The following is a 22,820-nucleotide window of genomic DNA, read 5'->3' as shown; positions in this document are numbered from 1 at the left end:
ACTGGCACAGCGACATTATGACAAACGATGATGTATTGTCAACATTATTTTTCATTTATGCAATTTTACTTAGTTTTACAGGGACATGGTAAAATTATTTGTCTTGTACCAACTAAATGATGAGTCGTAACGTTATAAAGTATTACGTATAAGCTAAGCAATGGCAGCGTTGCGTGATGGTTGTGATTGTGGTGTCGGGCCGACCGTGACACTGCGTAGGTCACGATAATGACTCGCGTATGAACTAACAACACAGTGTTTCGGTGTGCGACGTTTCGTGGTTAGCACTCGCCCTCCCGGTGTAACACCGTGACCGTTATCCGGTCACCGCTACACCGCACACAACTCGTACGATAGTTACCTTGTATCTTGGACTTTAAAGGTACACTGCCAAGTACGCTGGTAAAGCTAAAGCTGGTAAAAGAATTAAATGAAACAAATGCGCAAGTCAAACTCTAATTAGCGTTTCAGCGCCTGATATCGCTGTAATATGTCGATGGACTGTGGTCATTGTCGATGTCTTCACCATAACAGTACAAAATGTAAAAGAGACATGACAGACAACAGTTTCTTGGTTATAATTACTTTTTTTATATCAAAAGGTGGCAAATGAGCAAACGGCCACCTGGATTCGCCGAAATAGCGAGGCAACCGTTGCCCGTTGTCGTTGAAGAATTGCTTCCACTTCACGCCTGTCTTCTTTGTGCTCGTGGTATTTCACCGGTCGATCACCGGTATTTTATAAAACATGTGTTATTGTTCGTTAACTACTGTAAGAAAGTATTATTTATTAGTATTGTTTGTATCAACAATTTAATTTTTCTTTCGTAATAAAACATGTTTTTGTGATTTTTCATCTGAAAATTAAATACTCTATTTTTTATGATAAAAAGTATGCTTAGCATTCAACTTGCTTTCAAATTTTCTTTACAATGAAATTCAGTGTACAAATTTGTCTTACAAAAGATAAAAAACAAATTTTGGTGCAAGCTTGTGCAAAAATGTTGTATGATAGCGGTTTATGTTGGTTACAAGTTATACTCATGGCATAAGCAGGTCGAACCGACTAGATTGATGATTATTAGGGATTTTTTACAATTGTCTTACATAAGGAATTTAGAGGCGATATTTTTGTTATGTTTTTTTATAATGGTTATTAGATTCGGGATGTTACAAAACTTAATACGCAATTGTAGTGATACTTTGCCTGTGCGCGTTGATGTCTTAAATATGAAACAGGGTGCGGGGTTATTTTCAAAGAATTTTCATGAACATTTTACGGTTTTTTAAATATTGTAGTGTACTTGTGTTTTATTATTGTTAGTTAATGAAGTCATGAATCTATACTAACTCTGTCGTCGATAATAAACTTGTAATGTTGTTTTAATTACTGATTTAATAACACTATCTATAAAGATGTCGTATTGTATACTGCTCTAAATAATACAATAATCAAGATAGAACATTGTTCTTTAATTATTGAACCATAATTATTTTCTATTTCAGTAAAATTACTTTTGGATTTCATAGAAATCTATACATAATTGGATGAAAACGGTGAAATTAATTATCCTGCAAGCGTTAATGTCCATAGTCGATATCGGACGTGCAAAAGCTCTACGATCGGGGAGGTGCGTCAGAGGGCGAGACTTTGCGGGCACTGGCCGCGGCGGCGCGCGGAGCCTGGCGCGGACTGTGAGGGGCAGCAGGGGCGACGGGGGAGGCGCGTGCACCGCAGCCTGCGAGCGCACTGCGCGCAGTTACAGTCCGGCCACCTTTCTGGTCGTGCGTGCTTACACGACCTGCTTCGTCGCTACCCCACCTGTCGAGTGCCCGTTAAATGAACGGTTTGCTCCTAGTTTTGGAGTAGGTGAAGTGCTGTGATAGTGTGATTTTAGTCATACAATCATATTGTGTATCACTAGAAAATTCTACTGTCGACGGCGCGTTGCGAATTCCTCGGTGTAGTCTAACGGCTGTTCGCCTGACGGCGAGGGAAGGCGGACCGCTTCTACCGGGAGGAATGAGCCCCGTACACCACCGCTCCCGCACTCACCGATGATCTCAAGGTTGGTATCTTTGAGCTGCCCGCGACTACGCCCGCGACTGCGCCCGCGTCGCGTGTCGTAACTTCTCACGGCACGACCCCTCGACTGCTCTCTACGCTCTATTCTGATCTCATTTAATATACATTCATTTCTTACAACAAATCTAAATATTCATAACCATAGTTGTTTAGCTTAAGCCACAATGTAACTGTTATTTTAAAGTCATATTAAATTTGTAATATTCTTATTGGATTTATGATTAATCTTAAAATTAACAATATCATTATTAAATTGAATGCAACAATTCATTAATATAAATGAATAAAACTTTTCTGTTTACACTTTTTATTGGAAAACTATTTACGCACACTCACTTTAGTAACTAGATGGCGCTTAACACTTTACTTATGTAAGCCGGACTAGATACTTGTGACCATATAAAGACTAATTATTTCGAAGTATTCTATGGCAGCATCCGATGTCCATATTTGATTTAAATTGTTAGGTATTAAATTAATTTCGTAATTAATTCTAGTAGTATTGACGATTTTTCTTGAATTTATACAATAAATAACATTTTTTTAAGTAATTCGGCTATGTATTTCATAAAAGTAATTTGATTTTCATTTCTTTTCAAAGAATTAAAACTAAAGGGATATAATATAAAAAGTTTTATGTCGCTTAATGAAGCGCCACATAATTTTTTTGTATTCAAGGATTCCTCATTACTAGTATAAATGAAATAGATATAGTTATAACTTTATAATTCTCTAATAGACAGATTTTAAATCCCTACATAGTTTATTTTTAAAAGAAAATATACCTTTAAACAATAGGTGAATAAGGTGACTTCACACAGAAGTAAACTTTCACCTCTTTATTGCATGAAAGAAAAATTACTTTTGCTAATTATTCTATATTTAGCTTCGCTTTAGTAAATAACAACATTTGTTAACATTAACACAAAAAGCATGTATTTCTTTGATCCTGTGGCAAGACGACATGCGACTTCTTTATAAGTATGCATTAGCATATTTCGTGCGGTGCATCTTTAAAAAGTAGTCTTTGTGTAAAGAATGAATAAGAGAGACAACAATACATCACAGAGTAACGTATTCTTATAGCATCTTTGGTGAAGAAATGTTTATTTCAACATGTTTTCTTAGTCCAGCGATGCTGATATCCGGGTGTACGCGAAACTTTGCCAAGTCATTATTTATTAGCTAGATAAAGAACAAACGATAAAGAAGATATGGATGTAGATAGGTATATAGAGAAGAATGTGTATATAGGAGGAAGTTTGAAAGTAGCGCCAGTGGAGAAGTTAAGAAGCAACAGGTTAGCGTGATATGGACATATTATGCGTAGAGATGATGATCACATAAATAAGAAAGCAATAAGATTGAATGTGGACGGCTACAAAGGTAGAGAAAGCCTGAAGAAAGAATAGATTAATTGTGTCAAAGAGGATAAGAAGAGAGTGAAGTCAGATATGACGGCTGGTAGAGATGTATGGAAGAGTAGTATATACTGTACCGAACCACCGTAGAGACAAAGGCAGGTTGATTATACTTACTACATCTGTACTTATGAGCTCTTGTAGCTAAGTTTCACTTAAACTTAACACGTCTTGATTTCAAATTCCATCGACATCTTTATATTTGGCAATCCAAAATTGTGTGGTTTTCCTTTGATCTAATATATCTATTGCGGAATTCAAATACGTTTTGAGAATATCAATTTGGTTTCAAGCAACACCTTTTTTTTAAAGGTCGACAAAGTGTCTGATTTCGTTAATATTTTTAAATCCTTAAGCTCGCTCCCTTATCACTTTAAAGTTTCGTGAAACTTATCAGTCGAGAAGTTAGGAAAAATTAAAAACTGCAGTCATAAACGACAAAAGTTAAACAATGATGGCCTCACAGTACACCTTTACTATAACAGTAAACGGCTGCTAAGTTTCATGGTTGGTGAAGTTAACGGGAGACCCAATTACTGGTGATGAGACATTCCATATTAGTTCACACCGGCAACAAAACAATCATAGGCTAAGGAAAACATTTCATTACTTTTTGATAACTTGTCTCCTTGTACATATGTCACTGTTTTTTGAAGCAAAAGAATTCGTCTTAAAAATTATGTAGTAACTAAAAACAAAAAAAAACTTTTTTTTCTTATCAACACTGTATACTTCTAGCATCAAGTAAAACGGTGGCAAATCAATATCTTGGCTTATTTGTGGTTGTAATAAATTAACGATTTTAAATTCAGGGAAAAAACACTACATAGACTTAGCAATCTGATTAAAATCTAGGTTAGTATATACGTTCAAATATCTCTAGAATCATGATTTAATTTAAATTCATTACATTACTTGTTTGAGTCATAACCAACTGTATTCTAAGTAACATGTTTTATTTTAATTTACATATTTTTAATTAGTCTTATAGCCGGTTTGAGGTTCTATTCATTAATATTGTGTTTGAATTGAATTTGCGAATTTATTTTTTATATCTCTTATTGGCACTATATCATTACACCTAATATATTAAATTACTTTTATTTATGTGTAATAAGGTAGAGTCAGTAAGAAACTGTCCTACAATGGACAAACCAAGAAATGTACACTTGAAGGCCTCTTTGTTCTCAATGCAATCTATTCCCACAAAGCGGTTAATTGTAATTGTAATCAACAACTGATCAAAAAGGTTTTCCTTCGGCGTTTCGACACAGACATTATCTCACCGCACAGTGAGACTCATTCAATTAAATTTATATTATGCCGTTTTACTGGAGATTTATTTTATTCACTTCTTTTTAAAATATATTCTTTTTTTTTCAATCATATTAGGCACCATACACATACACTTTCAATGGAAAAATACTTAACCACTATGCCACCTCTTATTGAGTGTCCTGAAGTTCGAGGATTGAATGATAAGACTGATCAATCTTCTGCTGAATATCATTCACTCGTTTAAATAAAGAAATTAGTGCAAGTAATGCAGCAGTTCAATTGTTTTGAATTACTGTTATATCCTTAAAAGGAATTAAATTTAATTATAATCGCAGAAACGTCTGGAACTGATATGGGGAAACCCGCTTCTGAGTTGTAAACTATTCTATAAAACAATGTTTGTTAAAATAAGATGAAATCAATTTAGTAACTCTCCCATTATTATTCTTTGTTGTACTATAATTTAGTACTGTTTAATTATGAACCAAGTCAGAAAACTGTATTCACCACGATTATGTTAATTTGAATCATAAGAACTTGAACTTCAGACATACTTTTATAAATATGCGAGTGCATAACTGTTTATATTTTGAGTTATATAGATGAAAGTCGAAACGAATGAACTTGAAGCGCCATAGCGCAATGGTTAAAGGTCTACCAATCTTGTAGTCGTGGATTCGATTCCCGAAACTTAACTATTGTCGTGAACCATATCCTAGCAGAAGCTTTGAGCTTATTTGGGAAAGTTGAAATGGTTACAATAAAAATTAGTAAATTGACAAACGTCAATATGTTTCACATAACCAAAAAAAACTTTTAAAAGTATGTACCCACTAGGGTCGGCAACATATGGCACTGAATGATATGCCATTGGGTACACCTGTCACGCGCTGTGGGCGCCCGCCGCTCCTGCGCTTGCGCTGAGCTCGGACGGCCATCGCGCCGTTATGTCATTCCATACCACTATAATAATAAAAGGCATACCTTATTCTCACATGTGATTCATGTACCGTACGTTACACTGTCTATTAGCCTTGATATAGCCAACAATATCTTATTGTATTTCTGTAAAATATATTGCTATAAATGTTCAAAATAATATACTTTTTGTGATATAGTATTCCCATCTGTTTATATTGAAACATCATAGAATACATTTTAATATGAAGAATGTGTGCGAAGTATTTTAAGTAAATTTAAATCAAGTATAGAAAATATTTGCTAAATTTTTGTCCCCCGAAGTCATAATATAACACTTTAAACAACCTTCATTTTTACTGTTGTTGTTTATATAAAAGAAACATGTTACTTAATCAGGGTTAACTTACACGACAACTTGTTTAATTTATTATTTACCAAGTAAATGAACCGTTCACTTGGTATACCTAAATGAAAGTGCATTAAATGTCCGGATGTTTTTAGTTCGAGCAGTTCACAGCAAGCGTGACGGTTTGCCTTCACACAAGACATTGGCTCTCCAATAAAACTTAATTATCGATAGTCATTTGTGTTAAAGATGATCGATTAAACAATCAAATACTTTGAACAATATTTTTTAGTTAGAAACATAATTACCGTCACGCACGCCGCGTAATTATACTTTTAGTCTTGGTTTTTTAATTTATAATATGAACATGTCGAGTAAATGAATTACTCATATTTAGTTACCATGCATTTTTAAATTTAAATTCTTTTACAGTTCCTTGTAAGAGCATGTTTGTGTACTTCCCACATTACATGTTTTGCTTCTGAATGTACTGTAACTGTACATCTTATATGTTGTACGATGTTTTGGTGATAAAACTTTAATTCTATGTTACATAAACATGTTTTTATCAACACTTGTGGTACAGTAAAGAATTTGAACTAAACAATATTTACGTTAAAAAATCTAGAATAAAGAATGTTTTTCCTCAGTAACTGTATTAATATTACAACACAGTTTTATATTAAACTAGCTTTTACCCGCGTCTCCGTCCGCGCAGAATAAAAAATAGAAAACGGGGTAAAAAATCCTATGTCCGTTTCCTGGTTCTAAGCTACCTGCCCACCAATTTTCAGTCAAATCGATTCAGCCGTTCTTGAGTTATAAATAGTGTAACTAACACGACTTTCTTTTATATATATAGATAGTGTTATCACACTTATAGTGTAATAAACAAAAACTCAACGGTGTTATGTTTTACATTCTCCTAAGGATAATTATAACTGTTTACGTGTCGTATGCAAAATAAAAATAAGAAATATTGTTACAAGAGCATATAAGCAAGTATATCCCTTGCTTATATGCCGTACTAAAGGTCATTTCACGTTTTACCTAAAAGTTCTTCTAGGTGGTCACGACTGAAACATTGAACAAAACTTTATAACCTAAATAACAATACATAATATACTTCCGTAAGGTAAGAATCGGAATAATTTCCGGTTCGATCAAGTTTAAAATAATGTTACGAATTCGTAAATGCATTCTTTTACATCGAGTTATTTGTTGAATCGACTCACGGTTATTTTTACATACAATAGTTCGGTATCGAATAAACCTGTTGTGCAAAGGATCCACGTTTGCGCAACATTAAATTTATGAGAAATCACGAAATAAATTACTGACAATTTTAAGTCTTCCTTGTTACTGAAGCACTTACGGCATCATAAGTACTTTTTCTTTAAATAGTGAAATTTATAACTTTAACAAAACAGTTATAGAGTCCTTAATCTTACTTCTTACTAATATTACAAATGCGAATGTTTGGATCTGGAAGACTATATAAGATACATTTTGTCCCGCAAAACTGCACGTTTTTGATTGTCGCCGGACAGTTTGGGTTTTCTTAAATTCGCAACGAAAAAAAGATTCAGTATTTTTTGCACCACGAAGACGAGGCCGCAGCAGCGAGGGAAACAGCTTGTTTGGATTTAAAAATAATCACGACTTCCAATATACTAATATTTTCAAGGACTTTGGGGTCACACGAACTATCGGTGGCATGAGGCATATTAACTGACGGCCAGTCATGTCGGCTGTTTGATTATTCCTCGTGCACCCCGGTCGTCGACGTCCGGCCGTCGTCACCGGAACTTGGACATATTACGAAGCGCTCTTTCTCCTTTAATAGATACTATCAAATACATACCTACTTTGACTTTTAAAAGACAGGACCAGTTAAGCTCGCGTATCCCCTCTGTTAAATAAAAAAGAACAATAAGTTTTGAACGTGCTTGCTTGTTTTCTCATTTTGTATTATTGTTTAAATTTTTGACCCAGTTTGCATTCATAAAGATGTAAGTCACATGTGCGAGTCAGCTTTGCCTCATCCCCCACGAAAAGTGACCGAATCTATTTAGTATAACGGCGACTCTTTTCCTAGTCCGTTTCTTTATAGTCAAAGAAGAGACACGCATGTTGCGCCGTCAGCTATCGTATTGTGTCAAGATTTATTTGTCAGATATAAACGCGGTGGTCAGTTACTCGTTTTTTTTTTTTTTTTGTAAAATACGGCTCTATGTTTTTAACACGCAATGAGTTAGAAATCTATAATATGCCAATCCATATATTGGTTTAATGATTTTACTTTAAAATTTAGAACTTGGTTTTTTATGTTTCAATTGATTATTAGATAAAATAGAAATTTATTTTTACTGGATTTCAGTAAAATAAGAAAAGGTGACTGCAGTGTTATCGTGAAATACTACTGTCGTAACATTACATTTGATTAGTGTTTTCCAAGGATTGACAATTTGTTTTAAAGTTTTTTGACAGCTGACCCATAACGACTAAAGACTTTTAATGCATAGAAATAAGAATGTGTCTTTGCTTCAAGTTTGTTGAATATTGAACATATATTAGTCGTATCACAATAGTTATTCGGAAAATTTATCACACGTTAATTTTAAACTATTATTAATGTTATCAGTTTATGTAATTAGTTTTACAATTAATGTTGTGGCCGATATCGTTAACGCATCCGCCATTACATCGATGTTCTTATCATTTATCATGACAGCTATAAATCATAAACTTCATCAACAGTAGACTCATTCTTATAATCATAAAGACAAGTCGAATTTATCATCATAGTGGTTACTCTTTAGTACCAACATACACAATTTTGCATTCTATTTATATTTTTTGGTATTTATATATTTCATGAAATCGTTTGCGAGAAAACTATATCTTTTTTTATTTTCCTACAATTTACTGAAGAAACAATACCTTAATATTTAAAATTCGAACACTGATTGACGACAAAGGACAGTTTTCTAAGTCTACTAATAGTCGTGTATTATATTGGTAAATTACTTATTTTCAATTTTATTTTCAAGTTCGTATGAAACGGATTTTCTTAACTAATTGTTGAGTTTGATAATATAAAACCAGAAGTTAGAAGATAATTCGGTAGACGCGAGTTTTTGTTAATTTAAATGATAAATGTTTCCTTTATTATGATTAAATTCATGTAACAAAAACCAGTTCGTCAGTTGTTTAGTTAATGTCACTTGATCCACGATCTGGCGTTGTTTTGAATTTTAACGATGATGTTGCCTAACATTAAAACACAGTAAGTTAAGTACAAAAGATTTTAAAACAATTACATTAATTTTTTTAACATCGAGATAATTGGTGCGTTCAGTATATTTTATTTTATTTTCTGGTAATCAATAAACATTAAAGAAATAAGGATCCATGAAATTTTAAAGCCGCAGTTAATCTTAAAATAAGTGGTAATTCCGGAAACTACGATCTGTATTTACTAGTGTTCACACACACTGCTTCTGTGGAATGCATTAACAATTGTTTGTGACTCCGCTACAAGTTTAAAAGCGTACAATTGTCCCGCTAACTCTACTATTGGTCCCGTTCTAAATGATACGACCACTACGCTCGCTACATTGTATCGATTACTATAGATTATCTATATTATTTATTATTACACTGTGATTACATTCACCGTAACTGTAATTTATATAAAATTGTCTATATTCTATACTCTATCTGTAGATGAGATTTTTTTTCGAAGCAATGACGTCATACCTAAATCTGAATTATAAAGATAGAATTTGATAAATTAGATTCTTTATATACTCATAAAAGATATCTAATAATGTTGCTTTTTATATTCGAGATTTATTTAACATTTTTAATATTACTTCAAGGCTTAATAAACTAGTTTTGTAAGGATACATTCCAAATTATTAATGTGCTGTAAATTATCTAGATGTCTGTGTAAGAACAATAACAGTATATTTAATTCCATTTTAAATTTATTTACATTATTTTCATTCTGTAATAATAAGTTGCAATTAATATTAAATTACGTCATGAGATCTGAACTCTGCTTCCACGAACTCTATAGTTTTAGAAATAACATTGAGAGTCTAGTAAGTTTTATAAAAAAAGAACATCTAAAAGATCTATGTTGAGGCTGAGACAAATAATTTACTATTTAAAAAAGAACATTCATAACTGGAATTGAATAACGTAAACATAAATATTGATATTTTACCGCTTAGTTAAATACAAATCAAAAACCTTGATAAATTAACAATGAACCTTCACATTGATGTTTGCAGATTTCTAAATATCCACCTTGACACGAGAAGCGAATAAAGATAAATTATAATTTACTTCATGATCGTCTTAACCCGACCTTACTTCTAGGCAAGTGTACCTGCGTTTTGTGGGGACTTGTGTGCACATATGGGCAAATAGTAAATACTTATGTGTGCAGGTATGGCGTTGGCATATTTACATAACACTGTTTCTTTCTCGGAATGCGTAAACAGTTCGGTATGTAACGAGGAAAGCTCCGCAATTCCACTGGGTGTTGCGGGATTAGTACAGTGATATACAATGAGTGATTTTGAGTTATTTCCCAAGAGAGAAACTGATGTGTATATGTGTTGAAGTCTACTTTCCGTACGATTGGTGCGCCCACGCCGCGTCGGCGAGCGTCGCGAGACGTGAAAGTGAATGGCGCAAACGAACGCGTACGAACGTATTTTACGTCCGATTTGTTTCGTACACGCGACCATACATATACCAGTAGTTAGCCGTGACGTAAGAAACTTTACCGATACTTAAAAATGTGGACTATATTGATGCGAAGCAATGTTAAATATGACACAAATTAATCAGGTACTAAAAAGGCGTTGTTATAAATTATTATGTTTAATACAGAAATAAAATATAAATCATGTGATTTATGTGAACCTTCTATTTAAATAAAAGTGTAAATGATAGTTGTTTACGTTATAAACCTAAAGTTGGCATTGCTTTAAAATTAGAAATATGTAGGTATTAAAGTCCAAATCCGAGGTTTTACACGTAAATTTCATCATTTTACATGAACTTGTATTTTGATAAGTAAATAATTAAGATGAGCACTTGTACTAATAACGTAATTTTGAAACATGCATATGAATATGTTTAACATTATTTAACAAGTATTCACAGAACGCAATGAAAATAAAATATTGTTTGTCACGAACGCCTACATACGTTTACGGTGTCAAGGGTGATGTGGAGACAATGTGAATATTTGAGTACTACTGCAACCTCTAAGTTATTGCTCATCAACGCTAGTTATAACACAAACTACTGAAAAATATCTTACAATATAAAATTCTCGTGTCACAATGTTAGTTACCATACTCCACTGAAACGGCTTGACCGATTTTTATGAAATTTTATATACATATTCAGTAGGTCTGAGAATCGGCTATAGATAGTAGCCTTCATATCCTTATTAAGTTTTTTTTTTAAAAACGCGCGGACGGAGTCGTGGGCGACAGCTAGTTTTATTATATAAACGTACCATCATATATAGTTGTAAGCATAATATACTTATATAACTAACCTGTGGAGTACGGATCGGATAAGAAGAGATTACAGATCCCATTAGGCGCGGTTCTGGCACACCTTTATCGTCTCTCCTTTATACATCTATACATACATATTAATTTAATCTGTTTGATAAAAGTATGGTCTTTCTAGGAATTGTCACAACTTGTCAATACTGCCACTTACTTTCGTATCATAATTGTAACTTTTGTCGTGAGTTTGAGCACGTACAAAAGTAAGTATAATACGATTATAATAAATATAAATTGTGACTCAGTACAGTTAAAGTACAGGCTGATATGTGGGAAGGTAACACCTCGTCTAGAATCCTTGCCATGTCAAGAAAACACGGAAGTATCTATGATCTTCTCTATATTGTAACATAATACATGACATAAACAACAAGATATACAATAGGGGAGTAACATAAAATATAGGATGGACAAATATACGTGTGTGTTTTAGTTAATTTTCAATTGAATGTTTGCTATAATCATAATGCATGTCCTCTATATTCTATTTAATATAAGCGAATTTATATAATGTTAACAATTTGTTAACCGCACGAGAATTACGATTACCCACCTATGTCGGTGCAATGACATCTACGTACATACATAGATAAATGTGTGTTGCGGAGACCGCGCAACTTAATATACCATTAAAACCATGCGAGCATTAGCTGAACGTTGAACTATGCGAAAATGGAAACTGTGTCGCCGTTTCTTTACAAGACATATGTCGTAGTGTAGGTGTACATGTGATTCGTATTTAAAGTTTGTCCATATGATATTGAGACCGAGTCACCGCTTGCACAGTTACCTGACCTCGCAACAACCTTCGCCTTTATCTACTCTCAAAAAGAATTAAACTTTTATTATTTGCTAGAAAGTTCTTTTTCAATATATATCTTTAGATTATTATGAGATAATTTACAACTATTTTGCTAGAAAATAATCCGTCAAACTTTATCATAACATGAGAATGTGAACGAAGTCGTAGGCAAAAGATAGTTTATGTTATATTAAAAACATGCAATATTACAGAAACACTCACAATCATTTTATTGTTACGTAAGCATACCCTGAGTGTAGATTTGTTATATTAAATCTTAACAAAGCGTCTCCCTTAGAGACAACTATAGACTAGCTGTAGCATAACTCTTATTTCTAAGACCTTCAAAAATAGTACAAATAATATCATCTTAACTTTGTAAGATGTCCTTAAAGACATACTCTCTCTCTCTCTCTCTGCGCATCGTTTCCTTACTCCTGAGGGTCGCGACCTCTCCTCTTGACCATCTCGCGAAGGGTGGTTATCCATTCTGTGCGGTTCTCGGCGCCATGGATGGCATTATGTATGCTGGAGTCGAGACATACTACTTACTACTATTAATATCCCTACTAACTTAACATTTAACATATTTGAATCGCACTGCTTAGTTTATTATTTCGCAGAACAGCTGTTACCGAGATTAGGTAAACGATTCGCACGCCCAATTATAACATTGGTCACCGACTTTTTGCGACTCTTAACTTTCAAGAGCACTGTAAATTCCAATGTTTTTATGATTTAAAATATGTAAATGTGCGCTGAGCTTAATTAATCACATTTTTTATTTCAGTTTTATACATACATATCTAATTAGTAACATGTCATATAAATATGTTAGTACTTAAAATTACATATTTATCTAATAATAATTTTTCTGATCGACAATAATGCATTTTTCTGGAAGGCACAGATCGTTCGATACATTTTATTTTTTTATGAATGTACTAGAATATTTGTCCTCGCAATTAAAGGAGTATTAAAATCGTTACATTTACAACCATACTCGTACTTTTACTCTTTATCTCCATAAGAAGTAGTTATAGAGTCTTATAGACGTTAAATATTAAAACAGAAATTAGAATTGTGTTATTCGTTGTTTTTTCTTTTTATTCTGAAATTTACTTGTAGTTTAATTATAAGTTTTTTGTTGCAGAGACAATGCATATAACCAACTTGCCACTCGTGGTTTGGACGCTCACAGTCTTAACAACACATGTAAGTATAAGTTTAAGCATTTTAAAATATATATACAATAGCGTAATATATCTCTCAAAATGTTTATTTATATGCTCATAATGTATCCAAATTATATACCATGATGTTGATTCTGATATGTGTTGATACGAGTATGTAATAAATTTACCGCAGCCGTTGCTTTCCAGAGCCGGAGCACATATTGTACAAAAACATATTTTATATTTTTTTTTTAGAGATAAAGACAGAGATTATAAACTTTCGTAAGATATTTTTAAAAACTAAATATATCACGTAGCATTCGTGTATTTATCCGGTGTTGGAATCGACTAGTTTCGAGCCGAGTCAGGCGTCTCACTAAGCGAACTAACCGCGTATACTGCCGGCAAAAATAAGCACTCGCCCTGAGGAAGGAACCCTGACGGTTTTGTTAACTAGTCGGTGCCGTCACCGGAGTTTAAATGGGAGTGTTAGCGTGTCTCACGAAAGTTTAAACAATTTAACTATGACTTAAACAACTAACGTGATTGTATTGTAATGATTTTAACTTCTTAAGTTTTATTTTATGCAACTTAATTGTGTTAAATTTATTGTTCACAGTTTTTATTTTCTTTTTTGTATTGCAATTTAATATTATTGTATTGAGAATGGTAAAAATGCTGTACACATGTTACCAATGTTTCGGACCATTTCACAGGTAGCGACGCAAAGCCAGTATGGAATAGGTTTAGGCATAAAACGAGAAGTATTTTTCTTAAATTTAGAAGACGGCTACTTTGGTTGTCAAGTAAACGAATCAACACAAATATTACAATTATATGAATTATCGAAATTATGCGATGGAGTACCGGATTGCTACAAGGCGTCCGACGAACTGAGATCAGAGCTCAAATGCACAGGTAAGATATAATTCTTAACATGAAACTTAGAAAAAAAAATTAAATCAAATATATTAAAATCACTAGAAGAAGCAACTAGCTCCTGCTAAATGAAACTGGGTATGGCATTAAGTAACTAGCAGATAGAACTTTATTTATTGGTGAAAAAGTATGAGATTAACATCATAAATAATAATACAATACAAAAGCATTTCATTAAGAACATTACATGTTTTAGATGACTGTACCAAAGAAGATGGCGCACGTTGCATAAACGGCGCGTGTCTAAACGGTGTGTGCCATTGCAATGATGGTTTCGGTGGCTGCAACTGTCAGGAACCAGGTGAGAAAATTTTCTATTTACTTATTTTACATTATCACAAACGTTACACTCAAACACTTCCTTTAACTAAACACTTTCTCTTTTTACATGTCAACTCCTAATTGCGTAGTTTTCTTCTTTTGTGCTAATTTATCGCAATTTAATGTTATCTCTATGATATTTTTACGTACATTAATTAAGTTTGTTAATAAATTTTTTTTTCAGATGTAAATGAATGCAAGGACAGGCCATGTGACGTTTTTGCGCACTGTACCAACACCGTGGGCAGCTTTCAATGTTCCTGCTTCCCGGGCTACGAAGGCGACGGTTTCACTTGTAGAGGTATTTAATATCTTGTGGCATACTCGTACATAGATTAAATCGTGCTTAGATTTACTAAACATAAAAGTCAATCTAATAAATAGGTACCTACCGTATCGTAAAATTAGTATGATTTTATGAAACCATCAGTAAGTACAAAGTGAAAAATTATAAAAAATGTCAAAAAAACTAATTTCTACGTTTTTATCAAACCAATTTTGTAGAATAATTTAATAGTATTTATTGATTTTCCTTTATAAAATTAACGTAAAATTATAACTTTAATAATTTCTTTTTTGATTTCAATTTTATTTATGTTTCAATAATATACACCTTCAGTTTTATTATGTCTTCCATTTTAATTTTAGATATAAACGAATGTGAAGATCCGGCGATATCTTCGAGATGTGTCAAGAATGCGGAATGTTGTAACTTACCAGCTCACTTCATCTGCAAGTGTAACCGAGGCTTTGAAGGGGATGGAGAAGAAGAATGTCGAGGTAATTTGCTGTTAACACACTATGACGTTCCTTGCGTTAGAATTTTTTTTGTGTTTTATTATATTATTTATGGATTCGATTGTACACGTAAAATATTTTCAATTCAGACATCGACGAGTGCCGACGACCTGGAGCTTGTGGAAGCAACACTGTTTGTCAAAACTATCCCGGCAACTACACGTGCACCTGTCAATCTGGTTATACCGGAAATCCGTTCGACGGCGTAAGTTACTTCTCCAATGGTTTCGATTACAACTGTATTAAATCGCTGTAACGGTTATTACTTTTTCCATTGTAGTGCGTGGACATTGACGAATGCGAGAACAAGGAGGCGTGTGGTGTGGGCGCCCTTTGCCGCAACATAGCCGGCGGCTATGAGTGCAGCTGTCCGCAAGGCTTCGAAGGCGATCCTCGCGTCGGATGCCACGACCTCGACGAATGCGCTCGCGCTGAGTGTGGTCGCAACGCCCTCTGTGAAAACTTACCCGGCTCCCATCGCTGTCTTTGTCCACCAGGTTTCCAAGGGAATCCCGAAGTCGAGTGTATCGGTGAGCTCTATGACTTTTATTTCACATCATGTGTGCTTTTATTTAACTATGGTTTGATGCTTAAAAACTTCTAATGACGGCCTATAACAAATTACGCCGACACTACCGCGCTCAGTCGTGCGGTAGCTTCACGCTTCTACTAACTTAAAGGAACACATTAAAACATTTTTCGACGATGTCATTAAAAAGTTTCAGGTTGAGGACGCATACCCCTCAGCACCGTGGGACATTCGGTCGACTTCTCGGTGTCATTTGTGACTTTAGTTTTACAACAGCGCCAATGAAGCGTTTCGCTGTTATATTTAGTATCGTTTCACGGTCTTTTCTAGTTCTTTAAAAAATTCTCTGCTCCTGTCTCTTCCTCTTCGTAGTGGCTGTCGGAGTACATATTACGTACGTATGTTTTTTTTTCGAGAAGGCGGCGGATAATTAGACGTGAGTTGTTTGTTACACCAGACATGGATGAATGTAGGAGTAGAGAAAATATATGCGGCACGCACGCCGTGTGTACGAACACGGTTGGCAGCTACGTTTGCACATGCGAGCCCGAGTACACCGGCGACGCGCGCTCCTCCGACGGCTGCACAGATGTTGATGAGTGTTCTGTCCTCGAGCATCCTTGTGGCTCACAGGCTCTATGTGAAAACGCTTCTCCCGGATATAACTGTGTATGTCCACAAGGATATAGAGCCAAACCGGATGCCAAAATAGCTTGCGAGCAGGTATGCAATTGTTTTTAATACTTTTAACACAAGTATTAAAGTAAAACTTATAAATAATAATTATTGTATTTGGCAGGTCGACGTAAACATACTATGTAAATCAAACTTTGACTGCACAAATAATGCTGAATGTATTGACAATCAATGTTTTTGTAAAGAAGGATTCAACGCCAAAGGAGCTGTCTGCATTGATGTCGATGAATGCTCAAACGTATCAATTTGTGGAGAAAACGGTTTATGTGTCAATACCCTCGGTGGATATAAATGCGAATGTGTCAATGGATTTGTTGGCTCACCACCGAGAATACCTTGTCGAGCGCCGTGTGAAGATGTTAAATGTGGCGATCACTCGTATTGTAAACCAAATGGTATAGAAGCTTATTGCGTGTGTGAAGAAGGATGGACATTTATTCCTACAGACATTTCAGCCGGTTGTGTAGATATCGACGAATGTGATGCGTCCGTGGGACCGGTAGGACGCTGTGGATCTAACGCACGTTGTACAAATACATTAGGAAGTTATTCTTGTCAATGTCCTGATGGATTTTCTGGAGATGCATTTAAAGAATGTTTCGATGTTGACGAGTGTCAGGCGGATGATGCGTGTGGAGCAAACGCTGAGTGTATAAATAAACTGGGTTCCTACGATTGTGAATGTCCAGAGGGTACTGTTCCCGATCCAGATCCACGTGTGCGATGTTCGGAAATTCTGACATGTAAAAGCGACAACGATTGTCCAGGAAATTCTGTTTGCGATTCAAATGCTAGATGCGTATGTCCCGAACCTAACGTTGGTAATGATTGTCGTCGTAAGTATTTAATAGTAACTTATCCTTCTTTAATGTTATTCACACTTTTTATTACTTACTCTTTTAACTAACAATTATTTACAGATCCGTGTGAAAGTTTACAATGTGGAAGTAATTCAGAATGTTTACTAAATGACCAAATAGCGCAATGCATATGCCGCACAGGATTCAAAGGAGATCCAACCTCTCACCTTGGGTGTCAAGATGTTAACGAATGTGATGCAAACCCTTGTGCCTTTGGGGCTGTGTGTAAAAACCTTCCTGGACACTTTCAATGTGAATGCCCTGGTAGATTTGTTGGTGATCCTTATGTCGATGGATGTGTTTCGAGTAAACAGCCGAGTGAATGCAGTAATGTTAATCCGTGCCCCCAGGGCGAAACGTGTATTACTCACGATGGTGAAAACGTTTGTATATGTTCGCAAGGTTTCACACGCAATAAAGAAACTGGGTTATGTGAAGATTTTAACGAATGTACTTTATACGGTCACTCGCCGTGTGGTTTTAACGCTATTTGCAAAAACTTACCTGGTAGCTATGAGTGCAAGTGCCCTATGGAGTATAGCGGAAATCCCTATTCTCTTTGTGAACTATGCGATGACGTCAGTTGTAGATGTCACCCACCATATAAAGTTGTCGATAACAACTGTGTATTGTCGGATTGTGCAAAAGGAAACACATGTGGCAAAGGAGCAGAATGCATAATAATTTCCGAGACCGTAAGCTACTGTGCATGTCCTTCTGGTTTCTCGCAAACTAGTGAAGGTGCTTGTGAAGACGTAAACGAATGTTTATCAGGACAACCGGTTTGTGGTTTTGGCGCTGAATGTATTAACACCGAAGGCTCATACAAATGCAAATGTCCACCAGGTTATGGAAAAGATCCAATTTCTGGTCACTGTACTATAAACCAAAAGAGATGTATAAGCGATTCCGACTGTTTCTCAAACGAAAAATGTATACAACCTGGACAGTGCATTTGTCCACCGCCTTTTTACTTAGACATTGAGGATGGACAAAAATGTAAAAGCCCTTGTGAAAGATTCATTTGTGGTATTAACGCAAAATGTACGCCTAGCGATCCTCCAAGATGTATGTGTATGACAGGATTTGAAGGAGACCCCTATACCGGCTGTACGAATAGAAACGAATGCCACAGCTCTCCTTGCGGATACGGTGCCATTTGTCACGATCAAAAAGGTGGATATCAGTGTGTATGTCCTCCAAACATGGTCGGGGATCCTTACAAAACAGGATGTACGTTTTGATATATATTTTAAATAGCAATTGTTAATAAATATTGATATCTCCTTAGCTCACTGCATTACTCTATATTTTAGGTTCCTTCGGCATAGGTCCATCACAAAAACAATTATGTAGTTCAGATAATGAATGTCCTAATAACCTTGCTTGTTTAAACCGTACCTGTCTGTCTCCGTGTGTAAGCGTCACTTGCGGTGCCAATGCATTCTGCGAAGTGGATGATCATGCCGCCTGGTGCAGATGTAATCCAGGCTACACTAAACCTGAGGGCGGAAAATGCATATCCGGTAAGAAAATCACTTTATAATTAATAGGCATATATTTACTTTATTTATTTATTCGCTATAAAATCTTAAAATTGTTTTATTCTATGATATTGTTTTAGGTTGCGATAATTATTCTTGTGGCACAGCAGCTCAATGTATAATTTCGAAAAATGGTCCCACATGCGTTTGTCCAGAGGGCATGGTTGGGAATCCCTTCCCTGGGGGTGGTTGCAGAAGAGACGTGTGTGGCCCTGGGATACCCTGTGAAGACCCGTTCACGTGCCTCGCAGGAAGATGTCGACAGCGCTGCGAAAATGTTGTGTGTGGTGTTGGAGCTTCTTGCGACGAAGAAAGTGGCAGATGTGTTTGTAATGCGTTCTTTGTAGGAAATCCTGATTTACTTTGTATGCCTCGTAAGTATTTTTAAAGATGCTTATCGAAATACTTTAGTTTAATTGAAGTAATAATTTAACAATTTTTTTTGCAGCTGTTGCTCCTCCAGCTTGTGAACCTGGTTGTAGTGAAAACGCTCATTGCGTTTACGGACCGATCAATTTATGTAAATGTGATAAAGGATACACTGGCAATCCGTACTCCAAATGCTTACCGAGGAGACAAATAACTTGCGCAAAAACTTCATGTGGATTGAACGCCGTTTGTCAGCAAACTAAATCACATATCGAGTGTCTATGCCCTCCAGGTTACATTGGTAACCCAAATTTACAATGCATTGACATCGATGAATGCCAATCAAAACCGTGCGGTGAAAATGCTATTTGCATAAACACTCCTGGTAGTTTCAGTTGTATTTGCAAGAGCCATCATTTCGGTAATCCGTACGAACTATGTACACAAGTTGCGATTTCTAAATGTGTTGATGGCAATGGTTGTACTTGTTCCCAAAATAATACTTGCCCGGATGGCTATTACTGTGAAAAATCTTTATGCGTCGACAAATGTCGAAAAACAGTATGCGGCCAAAATGCTATTTGCGAAGAAGGACAATGCGTTTGTCTCCCAGGATATATTGGAAATCCTAATGATTTGCAACAGGGCTGTACTTTTGACAGTAAGTGTGTAACTGACGGAGATTGCAAAGATACTGAAATATGCTTTCAAATAAGTAAAAATATACGTAAATGTGTCGACTCATGCAGTAAATTACAATGTGGACCTAATTCCCTATGTGTTAGTGCGAATCATCAAGCCCATTGCATATGTACAGAAGGCTATATTGGTAAGCCTAATGATATTAAATCTGGTTGTCATTTGGAACAAAAGCCAAAAGAAGTTGAATGTAGTACAAATAGCGACTGCAATGAGCCACAAGTGTGCGTGCAAGTTGGGGGAATGATGAAATGTTTAGATCTTTGCACAACTATCGCTTGCAGCGCCGATGAAATATGTAACGTACTGAATAATACCGCACGTTGTGATTGTAAAGAAGGCTATTTGTGGAATCCTGTTACTTCCAGTTGTGAACAACCATCGACACCTAGCTGTAGAAATGACAATGATTGTGATGATAATAAGTCCTGTGAAAAAGACGTGCTTGGTGTTAAAAAATGTGTAGATAATTGTTCAATATTTACATGTCCACAAAATTCGAAATGTGTTACTAACAATCACAAAACGCAATGCCAATGCTTGGACGGCTATGTAGGAAATCCGAATGATCGTGACGGATGTATTGCGTTAGATAAAAACCAATGTACAGACGATGTGCATTGTAGAGAGAGTGAAATATGCAAAAATATCGGAAACGTAAAGAAATGTGTTTCGGCTTGCCAACAATTAATTTGTGGACCAAATGCGATTTGCATTACTAATAATCACGTAGCCAAGTGCCAATGTCCATCAGGTCCTTTTACGGGTAATGCCGATGATCTAGAGAAAGGTTGCCAATCTGTTCCTTGTATTTATAATGCTGATTGCTTATCACATGAATTGTGTAATCGCTTGACACACACTTGTAATGGTGCATGCCGAAATGACTCCTGTGGCGACAACGCAGTTTGTATAGCTGAAGATCATAAAATCATTTGTTTATGCCCTAATGGATATAAACCAGATCCTATCCCAGAGGTGAACTGTAGAAAAATAGAGTTATGTAATCCTAATCCTTGTCATCCTACAGCCGTATGTGAACCGCGGCTTTCATCTTATACATGTAAATGTCCCGTTGGCTATATCGGAGATCCAAAGAAGACAGGTTGCAAAAAACAAAACCAATGCATAAACGGAGATCAGGATTGTCCTCCTGAAGCAACTTGCGTAAACAACCGGTGCGTAAATCTATGCGATGGCGCATGTGGGGTGAATTCTTTATGTAAAATTATCAACAGAAAACCAATTTGTACTTGTTCTGATGGGTACGAAAAATCCAAAAGTGATAATTCATGCAAGAAAAAAATATTAGCATGCCATGGTGAAAATGATTGTGAAGGAGACACATGCGTCAATGGACAATGTTTCGCAGCTTGCAAAAACTCTAGTCATTGCGATCCAGGCAATGTGTGCATTAAAAACTTATGCATAACACAATGTAACACGCATACGCAGTGTGCGATCGGACAGGCCTGTGTCGGAGGGCAATGTCTAATAGGATGTAGAAGCAACGATGATTGCATTGAAGATGAGGCGTGCCTAAACAACAAATGTGTAAACCCTTGCCTTGTTGCGAGATCTTGTGGACCAAATGCTATTTGTTCAAGAGAAAATCATGCCGTTAAGTGTGAATGCCCTCCTGGATTCGAAGGAACACCATTACCACAGCAAGGGTGTGTAAGAAAATCTTCTACTTGTTCTCGAACTTCAAATTGTCCTCCGGATCATATGTGTATCGGAAACTTGTGCCAGGTTCCTTGTCAAGATAATTCTGGATGTGCTATAGGCGAAAAATGCAGCGATAACATATGTCATAAAATATGCCATTCCAGTAGTAATTGCTTACATGGTGAGCATTGTAACTCCGGGATCTGTATTCCCGGTTGCAAAACTGATTCAGACTGCCTTAATAATCAAATTTGCCAAACTAAGGAATGTTCATGTACATCTGGATTCAAACTAGTTAGTAATGAATGTGTGAATATAGATGAGTGTGTCAATAATCCTTGTCACCCATCAGCACAATGTATTGATTCCCAAGGATCATTTAAGTGTGTATGCCCCACGGGATCTATAGGTGATCCTTATCAGACTGGTTGCATGCTGCCTAATCAATGCAGACGTGATTTACAATGCGAAGATTCTCTTGCATGCATAAAAGGAAAATGCTCAAACCCCTGCGACAATAATGCCTGCGGAATTAATGCGGTTTGTTCAGTAAACAGACATCGTATGACATGCACCTGTGAAAGAGGTTACTTAGGTAATCCTTTTGATAAAAAAATTGGATGTTTCAAAGTAGAATGCGTAGATGATTTTGACTGCCCAACCGATAAAAGATGCAACACGAAAAACAACAAATGTACTGGTATGTAATTTACTTTTGTGTTGAAGTTTTTTTAATTTATCACATTTACTGTAGTCTACTAATTT

At 35.6% G+C, this 22,820-nt stretch overlaps 1 protein-coding gene across 1 annotated transcript in view; it reads left to right on the top strand.

Annotated features, from left to right (window-relative positions):
- The first annotated feature begins 1,778 nt into the window (after nt 1-1,778).
- LOC106710707 overlaps nt 1,779-22,820 on the top strand; it is a 98,961-nt gene continuing 77,919 nt past the window's right edge. The window contains exons 1-14 of the mRNA XM_014502850.2: nt 1,779-2,069; nt 13,611-13,672; nt 14,349-14,550; nt 14,768-14,872; nt 15,077-15,193; nt 15,541-15,672; nt 15,780-15,895; nt 15,971-16,220; nt 16,677-16,942; nt 17,019-17,751; nt 17,836-19,008; nt 19,092-19,301; nt 19,400-19,693; nt 19,768-22,755. Of these exons, the coding sequence (XP_014358336.2) occupies nt 13,616-13,672; nt 14,349-14,550; nt 14,768-14,872; nt 15,077-15,193; nt 15,541-15,672; nt 15,780-15,895; nt 15,971-16,220; nt 16,677-16,942; nt 17,019-17,751; nt 17,836-19,008; nt 19,092-19,301; nt 19,400-19,693; nt 19,768-22,755 (6,643 nt within the window). The 5' untranslated portion in view covers nt 1,779-2,069; nt 13,611-13,615. The remainder of the gene's footprint in view (nt 2,070-13,610; nt 13,673-14,348; nt 14,551-14,767; nt 14,873-15,076; nt 15,194-15,540; nt 15,673-15,779; nt 15,896-15,970; nt 16,221-16,676; nt 16,943-17,018; nt 17,752-17,835; nt 19,009-19,091; nt 19,302-19,399; nt 19,694-19,767; nt 22,756-22,820) is intronic.

This window comes from Papilio machaon, chromosome 4 (assembly GCF_912999745.1).
Source record: "Papilio machaon chromosome 4, ilPapMach1.1, whole genome shotgun sequence".
Taxonomy (NCBI): domain Eukaryota; kingdom Metazoa; phylum Arthropoda; class Insecta; order Lepidoptera; family Papilionidae; genus Papilio; species Papilio machaon.
The sequence above is the reverse complement of the archived record's forward strand: the minus strand, read 5'-3'. Positions and strand labels throughout refer to the sequence as shown.